Here is an 18,780-nt window from a genome sequence, read left to right as displayed (position 1 = left end):
CACTCACCTCGGCCTCCCAAAGCGCGGGATTACAGGCTGAGCCACTGAGCCCGGCCTATTTTTATTTTTAATCTTAAACATGTGGGGTATAATTTAGGATTGGGTACACTAATGTTCATTAAGCAGGTACCCTTGTTGATGAGGTGTGCCCCCACCCCCACCAGCAGATCCCTACTGCCAATCCCACCTTCCCTGCCAACCACCCAGCAGCTTCCCACTAGTGCCAATAGCTTTCTTATAGTTTTACGATATTTGTCCAGTCCATTTATGAGTGAGAACATGTGAGTTATTTGTTTCTGTGATAGATCACTCAGTACTATAGACTCTGAGTCCATCCAGGTTGCTGCAAAGTTCATAATTTTGTCCTTCATGACTGTAATATTCCATCATGTATACGTACATTTTTTAATCCAGTCCTTTTTCAACGGGCAGCATGGCTGGTTCCTTGTTTCTGCTATTGTGAACAATGCTGCAATAAGCATATGTGTGCAGGTGTCTTTTTCAGAGTGATTTGAGTTTCCCCAGGTATATTACCAGTAGGGGGATTGCGGGATCGTACGGAAGGTCAATTTTTGGATCTTTTAGGAATTGCCAAACTGTTTTCCACAGAGGTTGTATTAGTTTACACTCTCACCAACGTGTAGAAGTGTTCCTTTCCCCACACCCTCTCCAGCATCTGTTGTTTGAGTTATTGATGATGGCCATCCTGGCTGGAGTTAGGAGGTATCTCAGCGTAGTTTTAACTTGCATTTCTTTGATGACTAGTGAGGCTGAGCATTTATTTCCTCATGTATGTGTTGGTTGCTTGTATGTCTTCTTTTGTGAAGTGTCTATTCATGTCTTTTGCCCAGATTGGAAAATTTCAATTGACCTGTCTTCAGCTCCACTGATTCTTCCTACTGCCTGCTCATATCTGTTATTAGAACCCCTCAGTGATTTCCCCCCTTCACTGTTGTACTTTTCAGCTAATTTGTATGGTTCCTTTTGTACTGTCTTTCTTGACAACTTTTCTTGACATCCTCTATTTGTTGAGACAGGGTTTCCTTAGATTCCATTAGCTCTATGAGCATACTTGAGACAGTTGATTTTAAAATGTGCAAGTCAGCCAGGCTTCGTGACTCAGCCTGTAATCCTGCACCTTGGGAGGCTGAGGTGAGTGAATTGCTTGAGTCTGCGGGTTCGAGACCCGCCTGGGCAACTTGGCGAGTCCTCATCTCTACAATAAATCATAAAAATTAGCCGGTGTGGTGGTGCACACCTGTAGTTCCAGCTACTTGGAAGGCTGAGGCGGAAGGATCGCCGGAGCCCAGCAGGCCGAGGCTGTGGTGGCCGGAAGCGGCCACTGCACTCCAGTCTGGGCAACACAGTGAGACTCCAACTCAAAAAAAAAAAAACAAAGTGCAAGTCCAATGTCTATGCTTCGTTTTTTTTTCTCCTGTGAATGAGCTATATTTTCTTTGCATGCTTCATAGTTTCTTGTTGAAAGCTGAATACTACTTCGAATATTATAATGTGGGTAACCGGAAATCAGATTCTTCACTCTTCAGGGCTTGTTTTTGTTGCCTGCTGTGAGCGGTAGTGGTTTGTTTAGTGACTTTTCTGAATTGTTTGCGTAAAGCCTCTTTTTCTTACATGGTCTCTAAAATCTGTTCCTTTTGCTTGTGTTCAGTCCACATGTTGATAGAGACTTCCTTGAATACTAGTTGCTAAAAAATATGTATGTATATAACAAAAAAAACTCTCCGAGTTTTTGCTAGTTGGCTGTGCTGGGAGACACCTTCAATGCTTAGCCAGGTCATTTTCAATCTGCCTTTGCCTTTACTTTCTGCTTGCCCTGAGCCTGGAGACCAACCAGACATGAATTCTTAGGCTCTTCTTAGGTCTTTTCTGAATGTGCATCCTGCTCTGGGTATGTACATGGCTTTCTAAATTCTCCAATATATGCACAGGTGCTTTTGAATGACCTAATTTCCCTAAGAATTTCTCTGCTGCTTTTCCTCTCAGGCTTTAGGCACTCCTTTGTTTACCTCAACTATAATTTTTTTGATCCAAGTGGTAGTGGGTAGTGCATTTGCCTTACAGTATTTAGGGAAATGCCTGTTACTTCACACTGATTGAGTTCTGAGTTGGATGAAACAAAAGTGCCCTGTGTCAGTCCTTCATGTTGCCCTGACAGGTTAGAACAAGCATGATCTTTTAAGAGTGAGATCTCTTCTCCTTAGAAACTGAGGACTGGGACCCAGGCAGAGAATGTGGGCTGCCATCTTTAAGCCTGCTGCAGAACCGAGGAGGGGAATGGAGAAAGGGCAGGTGGAACACTGCAAAGCTTTCCTTGTTTCTAAATGGCCATTCTAAATTCAGCATATGCTTGGGGACTTTAAACCCTTGCCTATTTTCCAGAGTTCTGAGAAAGTTGTTTCGGAATGTTTTTGCTTGGTTTCTGTGGAGGAACATGTCCTTAAAGCTATCTACTTTTCCATTTTCACTGATGCCACTCTCGAGTACATTTTGAGTACCTGACATTGTACATGAAAATCTGCATAGTTCATTTATGACTCTGGATGCTACAATTCTTTGGAGATTTCTTTTTGCTTCTGTCAGGCAGTTAAATTAATTGCACCAGCACTCTCAGATAGCCTTAAAACAGTCATGGAATGAAATGACTTAAAGCTGGGCTTCAGGCTGTGAGGGCTGATTTGTTTCTCATTGACCTTACACCTGAGGTATAGTCCCTTGGCGTGAGACCAAAAGCCTGGGTGTTCACCAGGGTCCTTCTTCTGTGGTGGTATCTGTATAGTTTATTTTAGGAATGTTAATGTAGCTTGCCTAACTCTGTAAACATATCTATTGCTACATGAGAAATTATGGGGCAAACAGGTTAATGCAGAAACCAAATTTATTAATCAAGGATTTACCAAGGGTAGTTTATTAGATATCATTCATAGCTTATGTTGACATCTGATTTTGCAGAGAAATTATAACTCTTACTTTATTAAGGTAATGGGTACTTCTACAAGGTAAATTTTGTTCCTAGAAGTAGCATATTTTCTGATTTTTCAATAGTTTGGTTTTAGCTATCAAAGTCAAATATACATTGAGTCAAACTCAACGTGGGCACAAAAGTCATTCTTTGTACACATATTCTTTCCAAGTGCTCTGGTTCTTCATGCTGAAACATCTCAACTTCCAGAAATATGACTGGCAGATCAGAAATGCCATAGCCCTTCTACGAGTTAAGATTTCAATAGAGAAAAAGAAACATGCATATTTTATTATATACAAATGAGGAAGAACAAAGTCTCATCATGTAAATGAAATAATATAAATTATAGACATAATTGGTAGTTTTAAAAAGTCCTCCAGTCACTGTGGTCCTCTCCAAAAGACACAGGCCTTAGAATGGGACCCCTGAGCCATTAATCAGCACTCTGGGTCATAGTTCTCCCACAATAGTGATTTATATTCTGGAGAAGTGGGTTTTCTGTGAACTCTGTGAGGACTCATGCGTTAGACCTCATAAAGGAATGAAATGTTTTCACATCTGGAGAAGTAAAAGTACTTAAGGAACACTTTCAAGGTAATGTTTATTGTTGACAGTGACTTTGAAAATAACCTCTAGAAAGTGTTAAAGATTTACAGGCAGATTCTGGCTACCTGAAAATAAGAAAGGGTTTCGTAGGTCTACAAATGGTTTGGTAAAAACCAAAAAGGGAAAAGTGAGGTGAACAGAAGGCAAAACGATGCATCACAGAAAGGAGGCAAGCTAGTGCAGACTTAAGTCACAGCGAGAAGAAACACAAGGCTGTCCTTTCCAAGGCCAATGTCAGTGACATGTGCCTATGTAAGCTCAAGCCCAGAAGAACAGCACAGTTCCTATATACTCACGACTTAATAATGTACAAGAAAAGTACTCTTCATTTGTTATAAAAGAGCTACTTTATATGAAAAGCTAGAAATATATATTTACAATGCACATCTCAGATGAAACCAAACTTAATACACAGGGAACTACAGGGATGACAGGAAAATGGGTAGATATTGAATGGAATGAAATTTACAGACCGCCTTGATATATTCTTTTTAAATCTATACACAAGGCTCAAGTTTTCAGGGCTTTATTATTTTTTTAAAATAAAATTTCTGACCCTCAGGTTAACTAAAGATTGATTTGAACTCGTAGAGGTAACCTGCTCTTTGTAGCAGAGTGCTCTGAGGTTTCTTCCACTTTAGACCTCTCCGCTGGGTTAATGCCTCTGTTTTCTTTGTCTTTTCCATGTGGTTTTTTATGCTGTGGATTTAAGTAGAAAAATTAAGTCAATATAAAGTAACATTTGATACACATCAGCTATACTATTTTCAAAGTTCTCTGGGTTAGAGGGAAAAAAACTTAAGAGTGGAGAACTTCAGAAGAGGCTCAGCACAAGTTTGAGGCAACAATTTGGCAAGTAGAGTCAAATGCCTTCTTTATTTTACCACTAACAGAAGTAGCAGAGTGAAATAAATATTTATTTCCTGTATTATTTTCTAAGATATAATTACAGATTTTACTGTAGGGTAGCAGTTCTCATCAGGGAGTGATTTTGCCACCTGGGACATTGGGCAATGTCTGAAGACATTTTAGCTGTTATAACCAGAGTGCTGCTGGCTTCTAGTGACTACTGACATAATACATTGTCATTCTAGTCATTCTACAATCCACAGGAAAGCCCGCCACGACAAAAAATTATCCAGTTTAAAATATCAATAGTGCTGCTGTTGAGAAACCCTACTCTAAGGGAACAAGAATTTGCTGTTGTGCAAGAAATCCAATTCTATTTAAAGCAGAGAAGCTGGTGTATGGGCTACCTTAAGCACTTTTGTTTTGATTGTCTTTAGGACTTAAAAAAAAACCACTTTTGCTTATCTTATTTTTTATGTATTTTATCTTATTTTTAAAATCTATTTCCTGTTCATATTACACATTGAGACTGGTGACCTTCATTGTGCACTCAGTCATCAATGCTGAGATAAATTACAACCCAACTTGAAAAGTTTTTACTCAGAGAAATGCCCCCATCAGACTGCTACTAGAGAAAAGATCATTTCTGAACTTAGCAGAAGGTCCAAAACCCAATCCCAAATCCTTTCTGTTACTGTTGAGGCTTCCTTGCCATAGTGAAATCACTAAATCTAGCTTTCAAAATGCCAAAAACAACAATAATGAAATAATTTCTGACTAGGGACTAAGTGGTCACTAAAGTTTTCTTATCTTTTCCCCATTTTATAAGATAAAAGAGAGGGATGAAAAAGTGAAAGAAATAGATTTACAGTTCTCTAATAGTAAATAATAAAGCAAAAGCCAGGCTCGGTGGCTCAGCCTGTAATCCCATGCCTTTGGGAGGCTAAGGTGAGTGGATTGCCTGAGCCCGCGGGTTCGAGACCTGCCTGGGCAACTTGGCGAGACCTCATCTCTACAATAAATCAAAAAATTAGCTGGGCATAGTAGCGCATGCCTGCAGTTCCAGCTACTTGGAAGGCTGAGATGGAAGGATCGCCGGAGCCCAGCAGGTCGAAGCTGTGGTGGCTGGGAGCGGCCACTGCACTCCAGTCTGGGTGACAGAGTGAGACTCCAACTCAAAAAATAGTAATAATAATAATAAAGCAAAAAAGGAAGGAAAAACTTGGAGATAAAATTGCCCAGAGACAGAGGTATTTAAGAGAATCTGAGCCAGCACTTTTAACAACTGAAATCAAGGATGGGGAATTTTCAGACCTTGAGGGAAAGACCTTCAAGTCTATTAAAAACAGGTACAGGCGTGCTCGGTGGCTCAGCCTGTAATCCCGAGCCTTGGGAGCCTGAGGTGAGTGGATTGCCTGAGCCCGCGGGTTCGAGACCCGCCCGGGCAACTTGGTGAGACCTCATCTCTACAATAAATCAAAAAAATTAGCTGGGTGTGGTAGTGCACGCCTGTAGTTCCAGCTACTTGGAAGGCTAAGGCGGAAGGATCGGCAGAGCCCAGCAGGTCGAGGCTGTGGTGGCCGGAAGCGGCCACCGTACTCCAGTCTGGGTGACAGAGTGAGACTACAACTCAAAAAAAAAAAACAAACAGGTACAAGCAAAGACACATCAGAAGCAGTGCTTCAACTGTAAAATATGGACATCAGTGTCCTACATAAAGTTTTGAGGTAACTGCATGATCAGTGTTGGATACCTAACCCTGAATTGTATCCCACATCTTTACAATAAAAGTAAAAATTAAAAAAAAGAAAATTTTACTTTGCATACTCTGTCTAGGCTCATATCCTCAAAGTACAGGGAAAGATGCCAGGCAGTTTACAGTGCTGAGCTCCCAACAATATGAAGGGGCTAAGAGAGGTAACAGGATTTCATTACATAGGAACAGGAAACCTGGAGCAACAGCTAATAGGGAAAGAGCCTCAGACAGGAGGAATCACTAACACAATCTCCTCCGGTCTCTCAATCTTTTAAACTCCTTGGCCTTCAAAATCTGATTATAGGCAGAGATAGGCTCCAAGACCTCCATGTCAAAGTAGAGGGAAGAGAGAAATGACTGCTCTGTGTCCATTCTGAGGATATAGGAAGCAGACAGGCAATAAATATAATGGTTAAAGATTACCAGCCAAGGATACAGATTAAGTCAAAAGCGGCCTTTATCCTATAGAAAACGCCTTTATCAATATCAGGCTTGTGTAAATAATTTAAATTGGAAGCATTAACAAGCCATCTCAAAGGAACAGCTGAAAAGTTTTTGTTCTACTCACCAAGTATAATGTCTTTATATTGACTAGCAAATGAATGACTTACATCAGATGTGGAAGGGTTATCCCATACAATAGAATCAGGTACCTGGAAGAATGGAACCCCGCCAGCTGATGAACACTCCACACCCACATCTACAGATGGCTCCTGATTCACAGGATCTTCAATATACTGTTCCAGAACTGCCTTTTCTATGTCCATGTCCTAAAATAAGAAGCTGGATGAGTGACTATGTCCAAGGGCTCAAAAGTCATCACAGAGGGTGGTTTTCTTCTTTGACTATAACAGAGTGCTCACTGCATAAAAGTTAACCTCGCCGAGCACAATGGCTCAAGCCTGTAATCCCAGCACTTTGGGAGGTGGAGGTAAGAAGATTGCCTGAGCTCAGAGATTCAAGGCCAGCCTGAGAAATACAGTGAGACCTTGTATCTACAATAAAAACCAAAAAAACAAAAAATTAGCTGGGTGTGGTGGCACATGCCTGTGGTTCCAGCTACATGGAGGGCTCAGGCAGAAGGATCGATCACCTGAGCCCAGCAGCTTGAAGCTGTGGTGGCTGTGAGCATGCCACTGTACTCCAGCCTGGGCGACAAGAGTGAGACTCCAACTCAAAAAAAAAAAAAAAAAAGTTCACCCCAACAAAATCAGCAGTCTACACATTAATCAAAATAATTCCTAATATATTTTTACTTAGAGGTTCCTATACTAAAATGTTAATAAGCACAATATTAAATATTGGACATTATTATCTACTAGTCTAATAATTTTAAAACTGATAAGATTAAAAGAAACAAGCTTAAGGGTCAGGCAACTATCACTAATAAGAGGCAAGGTAAGATTTAAGGGTAAACAGTACAATTCCTCACATGAAGTTGACCACATGAAGAGTTCATAGGCGAGTTCTAATATTATGATCCTTTACATATTTATTTTTGAAAGTAGGATTTATTGAGAGGACAGAAAAGCTTCCATAGCAAGAGGGGACCTGAGGGGATTGCTTATTATGATTCTTTAAACTTCACCTGATTGGTCTCTTTTTTGGTCTCCGAACAGTTTAGCTTCATTAACAGCTCAGGCTGTTTTCTTTTCAACTGATCAAGGAGATGTTCACGTGGTTCAGTTCTCACCAGTGTTGATGGGTAGACGTAATTTTTTCTCTGTGGTGTTGTGCCTTTAGTGGACATGAGATAAATTAGAAAAATAAGTAAGTTTTTTTTTAATGCTAAAACGTTTACTTCTAGGTGAGTCCTGTTCTCCAGAAATATGACAATTGCCATTACATGAGAATCACTATTGTACCTGTCAGGCACATAGTGCTTGCAACTAACACTATTTTCTAATTTGACAACTGACCTTAAACAGACATGACTATTTTCAGGATCCATCATACTCCCAAAACATGACATTTTCCATTAAGAGTTGTGTTGTAGGCTCTAAAAGTGTTCTGAAAAACTATCATTATTAGAACAAGAGAATCTGTTACCAACATGATTACTGTGTTAGGAGTAATCACTTCACTATAAATGTGGTATGGTGGTTAAATATTAACCAGTTATATATAATGAGCTCACACTCTCATAATTTACAAAGTCACTTGCCTTCTCACTCAACATTTACATTTCCAATTTCTCTGAAAAGTGAACAATAAATCTTACATGTCTTTTGGGGAAAAAAAAAGAAACCAACATTCTATAGCACCATCTCCTTTTATAATTGCTTTTTAAATTAAAAATCAGCTTTGAGGTATAACTTACATAACATAAAATTCACTCATTTTAAGGGTACAATTCAATGATTTTTAAGTGGGTTTACATGGTACACAACTATCACCACAATTCAGTGAAGAACTCAATTATTCATCCTGCATAAAACAGCTTGATACAGCACTTCCACAAAGACCTTCCTGCATCATTAAAGCCTGTACTGATCTCTCAAAACAGTGATTCCTAAATGTTAACAGTTCATGATAAAAGGACAGAGATGTGATGAACTTTGCATTAAACTAGATTTAATCCAATATTTATGGTATTAAAATGCCTTTTTACAAACGGTACTAAGTAGATTTTTAAAAAAATTGTCTCCTCCTAACAAAGTCAATTCCCTGAATGTTTGTGAAATTTGACTGAATTGTGATGCCAACACTTCTAGGAGCACAGGCCACCTACCCCATGAAGCCCTAATGCTTGATTAAAACTTATTTCAGAGCCGGGCTCGGTGATTCAGCCTGTCATCACGCGCCTTTGGGAGGCTGAGGTGAGTGGATTGCCTGAGCCCGCGGGTTCGAGACCCGCCTGGGCAGCGAGACCTCATCTCTACAATAAATCAAAAAATCAGCCAGGCGTGGTAGCGCATGCCTGTAGTTCCAGCTACTTGGAAGGCTGAGGTGGAAGGATCACTGAAGCCCAGCAGGTCGAGGCTGCGGTGACGAGGAGCGGCCACTGCACTCCAGTCTGGGCAACAAAGACTCCAACTCAAAAAAAACTATTTCAGGGTTCCAGTTTTTCCGTATCTAAGTTGATTACAGTAACATGGTAAATTCCTATCAGACAACAGCACGACCCTGCTTTTCTGGACGCCTGGCATCGTATTGAATTTGACTTCAAAAGACTGAACAACTCTATTTCCCTTTGAAGTACCTGTCGGGACATCCAGTTTCAGATCCTGCTGCAGGAAGCACTGAAGTCTAGTCAAACCAACTGTGATCGTGTCACTAAGTTCTAGATTTTGTGCTGCCAATGCTTCTTCATCAATAGTTATCTGATCAAGAAAAGTGTTACGCTGGTTCTCATTAGCTGCTTTATAACCATTTAATTTTTCAGTGATCTCTGAACTTGAAGCCTCACAACACTGGTTTACAACCTGTAAATGACACAAGTTTGTGTTACAAAAATTAAAGTTGGCAGTGCTTTATTCAATATACCATTTTCCCTTACCTTGAAATTTTCCATAATAAAAGTTTTAAAAAACACATTTAAAAAGTAGAGAGAACAGTATAATTAACACCATCTTATTCATTTCCAAGTCTCAATATTTACCAATACATAAAAATAAACAAGACTAGCCTCACATACCCAGGAATATTTTGACGCAAATTCTGCATTTTTTCATTCATTTATTTCAGCATATATCTCTAAGAGTTAATAGCATTTTAAGACTAATATTATATATAAAAAGTTTAACATTGATTCCTTCATATTAAATCTCTAAGTCAGTGTTCAAATTTCACCAGATGTCTCAAATGTGTCATAACTGCTTTGTTTGAACCAGAATTCATCACTAAATTTGGTTGGTAAGGCTTAAGTAGATGACTATATCATTTATCATCCAAACCGGAACACTTTTTAGAGGGAGCTATAGGTTATCCTTCCTCATATTTTTTTCCCTTGAAAAACATTCTTATTGAAGAAACTAGGTCACTACCCTATTGAAGATCTCAAATTCTAGATTTTATCAATTGTACCTCTATGCTTTATCTTCTATAAACTGACTAGATCTAAAGGCCTAACTTGATTTGGGTTTAATATTTTAGTAAGACTATTTCATAGACAGTACTGAAAGTATATCATGCCTGGTTGTGTCTCTCATATTAAGATTAATCAATGGGTTTGGGTATGGTTAATTATAATTAATTATAAATTCTCCCATCAGCTTTTAATCAGACAGATTAAGCCAACAGGTGATCAATGTCCTATTTCATTAGGGGTTACAAAATGATGATATACTAATTCCATCATTTCTTCTTCATTTTATTAGCTAAGAGTCTATGAAACACTTTTCTTCATCAATTACCCTATTAAACCAAGATATGGCTTTTTTAGAAAGGCAGGTGAATGCTATATTGTATCTCTTCATTTACCAGTTTTCGGAACAATGCATTGTTTCCCTAGCATGATCCAAAGGAGATCTATAAAAATTGTATGATTTGGCCAGGCACAGTGGCTCACACCTGTAAAGCCAGCACTTTGAGGCCAAGGTGAGAGAATTGCCTGAGCCCAGAGCTCGAGACCAGCCTTGGCAACATGGCCAGACCTCGTCTCTACAATAAATAAAAAATATTAGCCAGGAATGGCAGCGTGCACCTGTAGTCCCAGCCACTTGGAAGGCTGAGGTGGAAGGATCACCTGAGTTCAACAGATCGAGGCTGAAGTAGCCATGATCATGCCATGATCATGCCAGCTTGGGTGACAGAATGAGACTCTGACTCAAAAAAAAATTATATAAATTATTGAGATTTAATACATTTTATGTCTTAATCCATTATAGCGATTATTCTTTTTGATGTGCAAATTATACTGTCATTCACCAGGGAGAGGTTAGTTGCTAAGTCCCTTTGACACAACCTCAGTAATCTTAAATAGTTTTCTTACTTTCTGGTATGACAAGATCTCTAGGCTCATATATTGTACATTTCCTGAAATTAGCTATTTTTCCATGAACTCTGGTTCCTTTGAGTGAAAATCACTTATATAGCTTAAAATATTTAAATTATTTACATCTATTTCCTGAGAATGTCAGCAAAATCCTCCTATTGCAAAGAAAGAAAAAAACAAGTCTCAAAGGGCTCATGCAAGTATTATGTTCAAGCAAACCCACAAACCTATGTAGTATACTTTAGCTACCAGAATAATATCCTAAAAACTTACAGCAATAATAAGTTTGAATGTACCAGGAGAAAAGTAAAAAGCGTATATAAGTGGAAGGTATGATATGTCAAAAGACAGGTTATTCTTTCCTGAAGAAATTTCCTGAAGAAATAAGCCAAAAACCAAGACTAAGCTGGGTGCCGTGGCTCACACCTATAATTTGGGAGGCCAAGGCGGAAGAATCACTTGAGGCCAGGAGTTTGAGACCAGCCTAGGCATCCCTACCTCTACAAAAAATAAATTAGCTGGGCATGGTGGTACACACCCATAGTTCTAGCCATTGAGGGCTGAGGTGGGAGGATTGCTTGAGCTCAGGAGCCAAGGGCTACAGTGAGACATGACCACACCACTGCCCTCCAGCATGGGTGACAAAGGGAGACCTTGTATCGGAACAAACACACAAACAAATAACAACAAAACAACCAAGGACAGATACAGAACAGAAACTGGACAAATGTTAAATTAATTTCAGTATCTAGAAGATGCATACCAAAACATGAAACAAGATCACGTATAAGCATACCAAGTATTATACTTAAAAGTTTAAGTCATTATTTCTTAAAATATCATCTGTTTTGAAACTAATTCTTAGGTAAGAATACGTAATTTTCTGATTACCACTATTCTCTCCAAAGTAAGTTCCAGTTACAAAGTTATTACCTGCAATAAGTTCTGAAGTTCCTGTTCCCTTTTATTTAAGGAAGATACCCACTGTTCAGCAAAATGAGCGGTGCTTGCGTTCAGAGACTCACATCTTTGTTTGGACTCTTGAAATATTTTTTCCACATTGCAACTGAGCTTATCAGAATGTTTCACAGACTCTTCAACCAATTTTGTACCTTCTTGGTTAAAATTTCTGAGTTCCTGTGACAAGCCATCAGAATTGGCACAAAATTTTTTACTGTGAGAAGTTGTTTTGTTGATTAGATGCTTAGATTTCCTGCAGAAAAAGAGAATGGCAATATTGAAATGGGAAACTAAGACTTAAAGGATATATAACTTCCCAAGGTCAGATAGCTCTTAAATGGCAGCTTTGAACGCAAGCAGCCTGGTCCCAAGGGCACATGCTCTTTCTGAATCTTCTACATTGAGAATGGATGCTTTGACCAGTATTTTTTCACAGTAGAGTGACATCACATCTGCCATTAAATGACCTTTGAAAAGATCATCTTTTCTCATGAAACCTTTCCAAGTCCACCTCCAGATAGGATGCTCTCCTTTGTGGCTCATACAGTATTTCACTATACAGCTATTAAAATAAAATTTGTAGGTTGGGTGTGGTGGCTCACGCCTGTAAATCCAGCACTTTGAAAGACAGAGGTGAGAGGATTGCCTGAGACCAGGGGTTTGAGACCAGCAAGGGCAGCTTGGCCAGAGCTCATCTCTATAATGAAAAATATTAGCCAGACGTGGTGGCACATGCCTGTGGTTCCAGCTACTTGGAAGGCTGAGGCAGAAGGATCGCCTGAGCCCAGCATGTCAAAGATGCAGTAGCCGTGAGTGTGCCCCCTGCCTTCCAGCCTGGACAACAGAGTGAGACTCTTACTTTAAAAATAAAATAAACTATAAAAAATAAAATAAAATTTGTCTACTTGCTTTATTTCTCCTACTAGACAATAGTACTGCAGGGCATCTCCTATAACCCCTGATCCATTCTCTAAATCGGCCAGTTATTCTGTTATTAAGCAATTTCCTTTGTTTATAAAATAAATAATAAACATTACAAATATGGTTTTAAAAAGTCAATTACAAAGTTTTCTAATAATTAAATAAAAATTACATTGGGGTGTGACAAATTATACATATAGCACATATAGAACAATGTAACATAAATTTGATATAAAAACTAATGTCAATCAGAATATACACTTAAAACTCATTGATGACTTCCTTCTCTCATTAAGTTTCCCTGCAATAACTTTCAAAGTCATCTCCCAGGCCGGGCTTGTTGGCTCAGCCTGTAGTCCCAGCACTTTGGGAGGCCAAGGCGAGTGGCTTGCCTGAGCCAGAGGGTTCAAGACCAGCCTGGGCAACTTGGCGAGACCTCATCTCTACAATAAATAAAAAATTAGCCAGGTGTAGTAGCATGCACCTGTAGTTGAAAGGCTGAAGTGGAAGGATCAACAGAGCCCAGCAGGTAAACACTAGAGTGGCTGTAAGTGTGCCACTACACTCCAGCCTGGGCAATGGAGTGAGATTTTAACTCATAAAACAAAAATAAAAAAACAAAGTCATCTCCCAGGACCAGTTAACTATGGAATGGAAGTTACCCTCTATTACCACTAGATGGCACACCATGTGAGTCAACCAAATGAGTAAGCAAAGATGTTGAAAAGCAAACCTATAAATAAGGTGGAAATGATTGAAAAAGGAGGAAATGATTGAAAAAGGAAAAGAAATATAAGTGACAAACTTAGAGACTATCAACATAAATCTCTCCCCACAAGAACTCACAACAGCCGGATGCAGTGGCTCATACCTGTAATTCCAGCACTTTGAGAGGTGGAGGTTAGAGGATTGCCTGAGCTCACGGGTTCGAGACCAGCCTGAGCAACATAGTGAGAACTCGTCTCTACAATAAATCAAAAAATTAGCCAGGCATGGTGGTGCATGCCTGTGGTTCCAGCTACTTGGAAGGCTGAGGTGGAAGGATCACCTGAGCCATGCAGGTTGAGGCTGGAAGTGGCTGTGAGTGTGCCACTGCACTCCAGCCTAGGGGACAGAGTGAGACTCCAACTCAAAAACAAACAAACAAACAAACAAAAATAAAAAACTCACAACCAAAGTGGGAAGATGAGATTTAGTTAAAAGTGACTATAAATGCTAAAGGCAGTTATGTTCAATATACGTAAACATCACCTAGATTCCTGGGTGATTCTGATGCAGAGTCCTTGGACCACACTGACAAACACTGGTGTAGACAACATAAGTCAGGAAGGCAGGAAAAATAACCTGCAGAGGTCTTAACTTCCCTTCCCACATCAATTCTACCCCAGTATTTCCTCTAAAGCTAAGGAAGGCGTCAGAAATCCATCAGTCTAGACACTAGGACTAAAAAGTAGAAAATACTTTGTAGACTCGGAATCTAGAAAGAGTTCACATTGGAACATGCTATACTGAATAGGATTAACAACAGCATTGAGAAACACATTACAGAAGTTAGGTAGTAATACATACGTGAGAGCTAGAATTCTAGAACAGTACTGTGCAACAGAAATATAAAATGAGTGACATTTGTCATTTAAAAATTTCTAGCAGACACATTAAAAAAGAAAAAAGATAAGGCAATTTAAGTAACAATGTATTAAGGTGTATGTGCCTTACATACAAGTAAAATATATTAAAATAATGACACATATGGGAAGGAGAAAATGGGAACATACTATTATAAAGTCCTTTCACTACATATGAAATAGCAAATCATTTGATAATAAATTCAAATTATTTAAATCTTAGAAAAATCACTAAAAAAGGAAGTGCAAAAAGTAAAAGTAAGTCCGTGGAAAAGATAAAATGAAGACAAAAAAAACTTAATTTAAATTAGGAAAGGCAGACCAGGCGTGGTGGCTCACGGTTGTAATCCCAGTACTTTGGGAGGTAGAGGCGAGAGGATTGCCTGAGCCCAGGGGTTCGAGACCTGGGCAACTTGGCGAGACCGCCTTTCTACAATAAATCAAAAATTTATCCTGGCTTAGTGGCGTGTGCCTGTAATCCCAGCTACCTGGAATGGAAGGCTGAGGTGGAAGGATTACCTGAGCCCAGCAGGTCGAGGCTGTGGTAGCCTTGAGTGTGCCACTGCACTCTAGCCTAGGTAACAGACTGAGACTCCGACTCAAAATAATAATATTAACAAATAAATAAAAGTAAATTAGGAAAGGTAAAAAAGAGGAAAAAAGAACAAATGACACAACAAATAGAAAACAGCAAAATGGTAGATCTTAATACAACTATATCAATACTCATTTTTAATGTGAATGGTCTAAACAAATCAATTAAAAGTCATGGATTGTGATCGAGCATGGTGGCTCATGTCTGTAATCCCAGCACTTTGGCAGGTTAAGGCAGGAGGATTGCCTACTCCCAGAAGTTTGAGACCAGCCTAGGAAACAGAGAGACCTTGTCTCTACAAAAATTAAAAAAATAAGCCAGGTATGGTGGCAAGCACCTGTAGTCCCAGCTTACCCAGGAGGCTGAGGTACAAAGGATTGCCTGAACCCAGGAGGTCGAGACTGCAGTAAACTGTTGTGATAGTGCCACTGTACTCTAGCCTGGGCGAGAGTGAAACCTCAACTCAAAAAAATTCACGGCTGGGCACGGTGGCTCACGCCTATAATACCAGCACTTTGATGACATGAATTGACACATATAAAACTCTTCAGATATGTACAGAACACAACAAAAACAGAATAAAAATTTTCCCCATGTGGGGAGCAGCAAAGCATATCAGAATAACTGCAATAAACTGTCATTGGAACAACAGCACACAAAAAGCCAGGACCTGTACACTAAGGTCCAACAGGGAAACTGTCTGCTAAAAAAGAAGACTTAAAGGATCCTAAATCTCCTAATGTAATACCCCAAATGTTCAAGATACAAAACAAAATCACTCAGCTTATAACAAGAACCAGGAAAATCACAAGCTGAATGAGAAAGGATAATCAGTAGATCCCAACAATGAGAAAACTCAGATGCTAGAATTGCTTCCACAACCAATTGAAACACTCCTGAAAAAAAAATCTTAGCAAAGAAATAGAAGATATTAAAAAAAAAAAGAAGAGGAAGCAAATGACAGCAAAAGAAACAGAGCAGGTCAGGTGTGGTGGCTTAAGCCTATCCCAGCACGTTGGAAGGCCATTGTGAGAGGATTGCCTGAGCCTGCGGTTTGAGACCAGCCTGGGCAACTTGGCAAGACCTCATCTCTACAATAAATCAAAAAATTAGCCAAGTATGGTGGCATGTGCCTGTAGTTCCAGCTACTTGGAAGGCTTAGATGGAAGGATCGCCTGAGCCCAGCAAGTCAAGGCTGCCCTCCAGCCTGGGTGACAGAGTGAGACTCCAGCTCAAAAAAAAAAAAAAAAAGGGAAAAAACAGAGCAAATAGACAATCCACAGACTGGGAGAAAATATTTTCAAACTTTGCATCTGCCAAAGGGGATCCAGAGTTTGAAAATATATCCAGAATCTGTAAGGAACTCAAATGAATCAACAGGAGAAAAAAAAGAAAATTCCCTAAAAAGTGGGCAAAAGATATAAACAGACACTTCTCAAAGAAAGACATACAAACAGCCAAAACATGAAAAGAAGTTCAACATCACTAATCATGAGAGAATGCAAATCAAAACCACAATGAGATACTACCTTATGAGTCATAATAGCTCTAATTAAAAAGTCAAAAACAAGCTGGGTTTGGTGGCTCAGCCTGTAATCCCGCGCCTTTGGGAGGCTGAGGTGAGTGGATTGCCTGAGCCTGCGGGTTCGAGACCCACCTGGGCAGGAGACCTCATCTCTACAATAAATCAAAAAATCAGCCAGGCGTGGTAGCACGCGCCTGTAATTCCAGCTACTCGGAAGGCTGAGGCAGAAGGATCGCCGGAGCCCAGCAGGTCGAGGCTGCGGTGGCCGGGAGCGGCCACTGCACTCCAGTCTGGGCAACAGAGTGAGACTCCAACTCAAAAATAAATAAATAAATAAAATACGGAACTTTCTGGAACACTGGCATTCATCATCATCTCTTACTCTCATGTCAACACTTTAACGGTATCCATATTTTAGATGATAATAAATAACATCAACACAAACTGTGGACAGCCAATAAGCAGAAGAGCAGATCTTCCCACTCCAGATCCAGGGCTGTGACCATCTCACTGGAAGGACCAGATTCAAGTGAAGAGCGGGTCCTTCAATTGGTAACGAGATATGACGAGGTTGTGAAGTAAAATACTCAATTTAGATGAAGCTGATGTCGGATACCGTGCCCAGCTATCGTTTCTCTGACTTTACCTAATAATTTGTGTGTGTGTGTGTGTGTGTGTGTGTAGATGGGGGGGCAAAAAAACTAAAAATTAACTTTTGGAGGGCAGGCCCCTTGTAGTACAGGCATCCCCTGCTAGTTCAGTGTTCTAGGAACCCATCAGCATCAGTGTACCAGCTAGCGTTGTTGTGAGAGGCTGCATCTGGCTTCACTGAATAAAATAAAATATAAAAGTAAAAAAATATAAAAGTATTTATGTATAGTAAATAAATAAATTCCGAGTTTTGGGGGGGGCTCCACATATACATATATATTTTTTTTCCCCTCAGGGACCATAGTAAAAAATCCAACACTTGTAGGATAGGTGCTGTGGCTCATGCCTATAATCCCAGCAATTTGGGAGGGAGAGGAGAGAGGACTGCCTGAGCACAGAGGTTCGAGACCAGCCTGGCAATATGGCAAGACCTCGTCTCTACAATAAGTCAAAAAATTAGCCCAGGCATGCTGGTGCGTGCATGTAACTCCAGCTACCAAGAAGGCTGAGTAGAAGGATTCTCTGAGACCAGCAGGTCAAGGTTGTGGTAGCTGTGACAGTGCCACTGCACTCCAGAGTGGATGACAGAGTGAGATTCCAAATGGAAAAAAAATCTAACATTTGTGTCATCAAAGTCATAGGTGCAGAGGAGAAAGAGTATGAGCCTGAAAATAGCCAAAGAATAGATGAAAATGTCCCAAGTTTGGTGAAAGGCATAAGCCTATAGACTCAAGAAAGTTAACAAATCCTAAACAGGATAAACTCAAAGAAATACATAAGCAGACACAGTATAATAAAATTTCTAAAAATTAAGATAAAGAAAAAAATCCTGAAAGTAGCTGAAGATAAATTGCCTTTAGGGGAATAGTTACTTGAATAACAGTGGATTTCTCATCTCATAGAGGCCAGAAGGAAATGGAACATATTTTAAATGTTAGAAAAAAAAGAACCGTCAACCTTGAATTCAATAACCTGTAAAAATATCTTTCAGGAATGAAGAGGAAATCAAGACATTCTCAAAGAAAAACAGAATTAGCGGCCAGCAGATCGCTGAAGTCTTAAAGACTTAAAGGACGTTCCACACAGAAGGCAACTTGGAACTTCAGGAAGAAACAAGAATATCTTTCTCCTCATGAGTTTAGAATATCTAGAATATGAACAATTATCATAATACTATAAGAAAGGGATTGAAAGTAGTGGGAAACTGCCAGGAGAGGGAGAGAAAGGACACATTTCATCAATAAGGGAACCTGATCTCAAACCCGGTGAAGTAGGGAACAAAGTGAGGCGCAAACTTTACCTGTACAATGACCATTTGCATATCTAACCATGAAATGCACCCCACGTCTTAAAAAAAAAAAAAAAAAAAAAAA

The 18,780-nt window shown here is 39.6% G+C and overlaps 1 protein-coding gene across 1 annotated transcript in view; it reads right to left on the bottom strand.

The window, feature by feature from the left end:
• Positions 1 to 4,124: 4,124 nt before the first annotated feature.
• KIF11 (kinesin family member 11) overlaps positions 4,125 to 18,780 on the bottom strand; it is a 66,386-nt gene continuing 51,730 nt past the window's right edge. The window contains exons 18-22 of the mRNA XM_008063660.2: positions 12,064 to 12,343; positions 9,397 to 9,619; positions 7,783 to 7,931; positions 6,848 to 6,964; positions 4,125 to 4,288 (exon numbers count right to left, since the gene is read on the bottom strand). Coding sequence (XP_008061851.1) covers positions 4,157 to 4,288; positions 6,848 to 6,964; positions 7,783 to 7,931; positions 9,397 to 9,619; positions 12,064 to 12,343 — 901 coding nt within the window. The 3' untranslated portion in view covers positions 4,125 to 4,156. The remainder of the gene's footprint in view (positions 4,289 to 6,847; positions 6,965 to 7,782; positions 7,932 to 9,396; positions 9,620 to 12,063; positions 12,344 to 18,780) is intronic.

The sequence above is a fragment of the Carlito syrichta genome, unplaced genomic scaffold (assembly GCF_000164805.1).
Source record: "Carlito syrichta isolate Samal-C Ts95f unplaced genomic scaffold, Tarsius_syrichta-2.0.1 Scaffold306983, whole genome shotgun sequence".
NCBI classification, from domain to species: domain Eukaryota; kingdom Metazoa; phylum Chordata; class Mammalia; order Primates; family Tarsiidae; genus Carlito; species Carlito syrichta.
The sequence above is the reverse complement of the archived record's forward strand: the minus strand, read 5'-3'. Positions and strand labels throughout refer to the sequence as shown.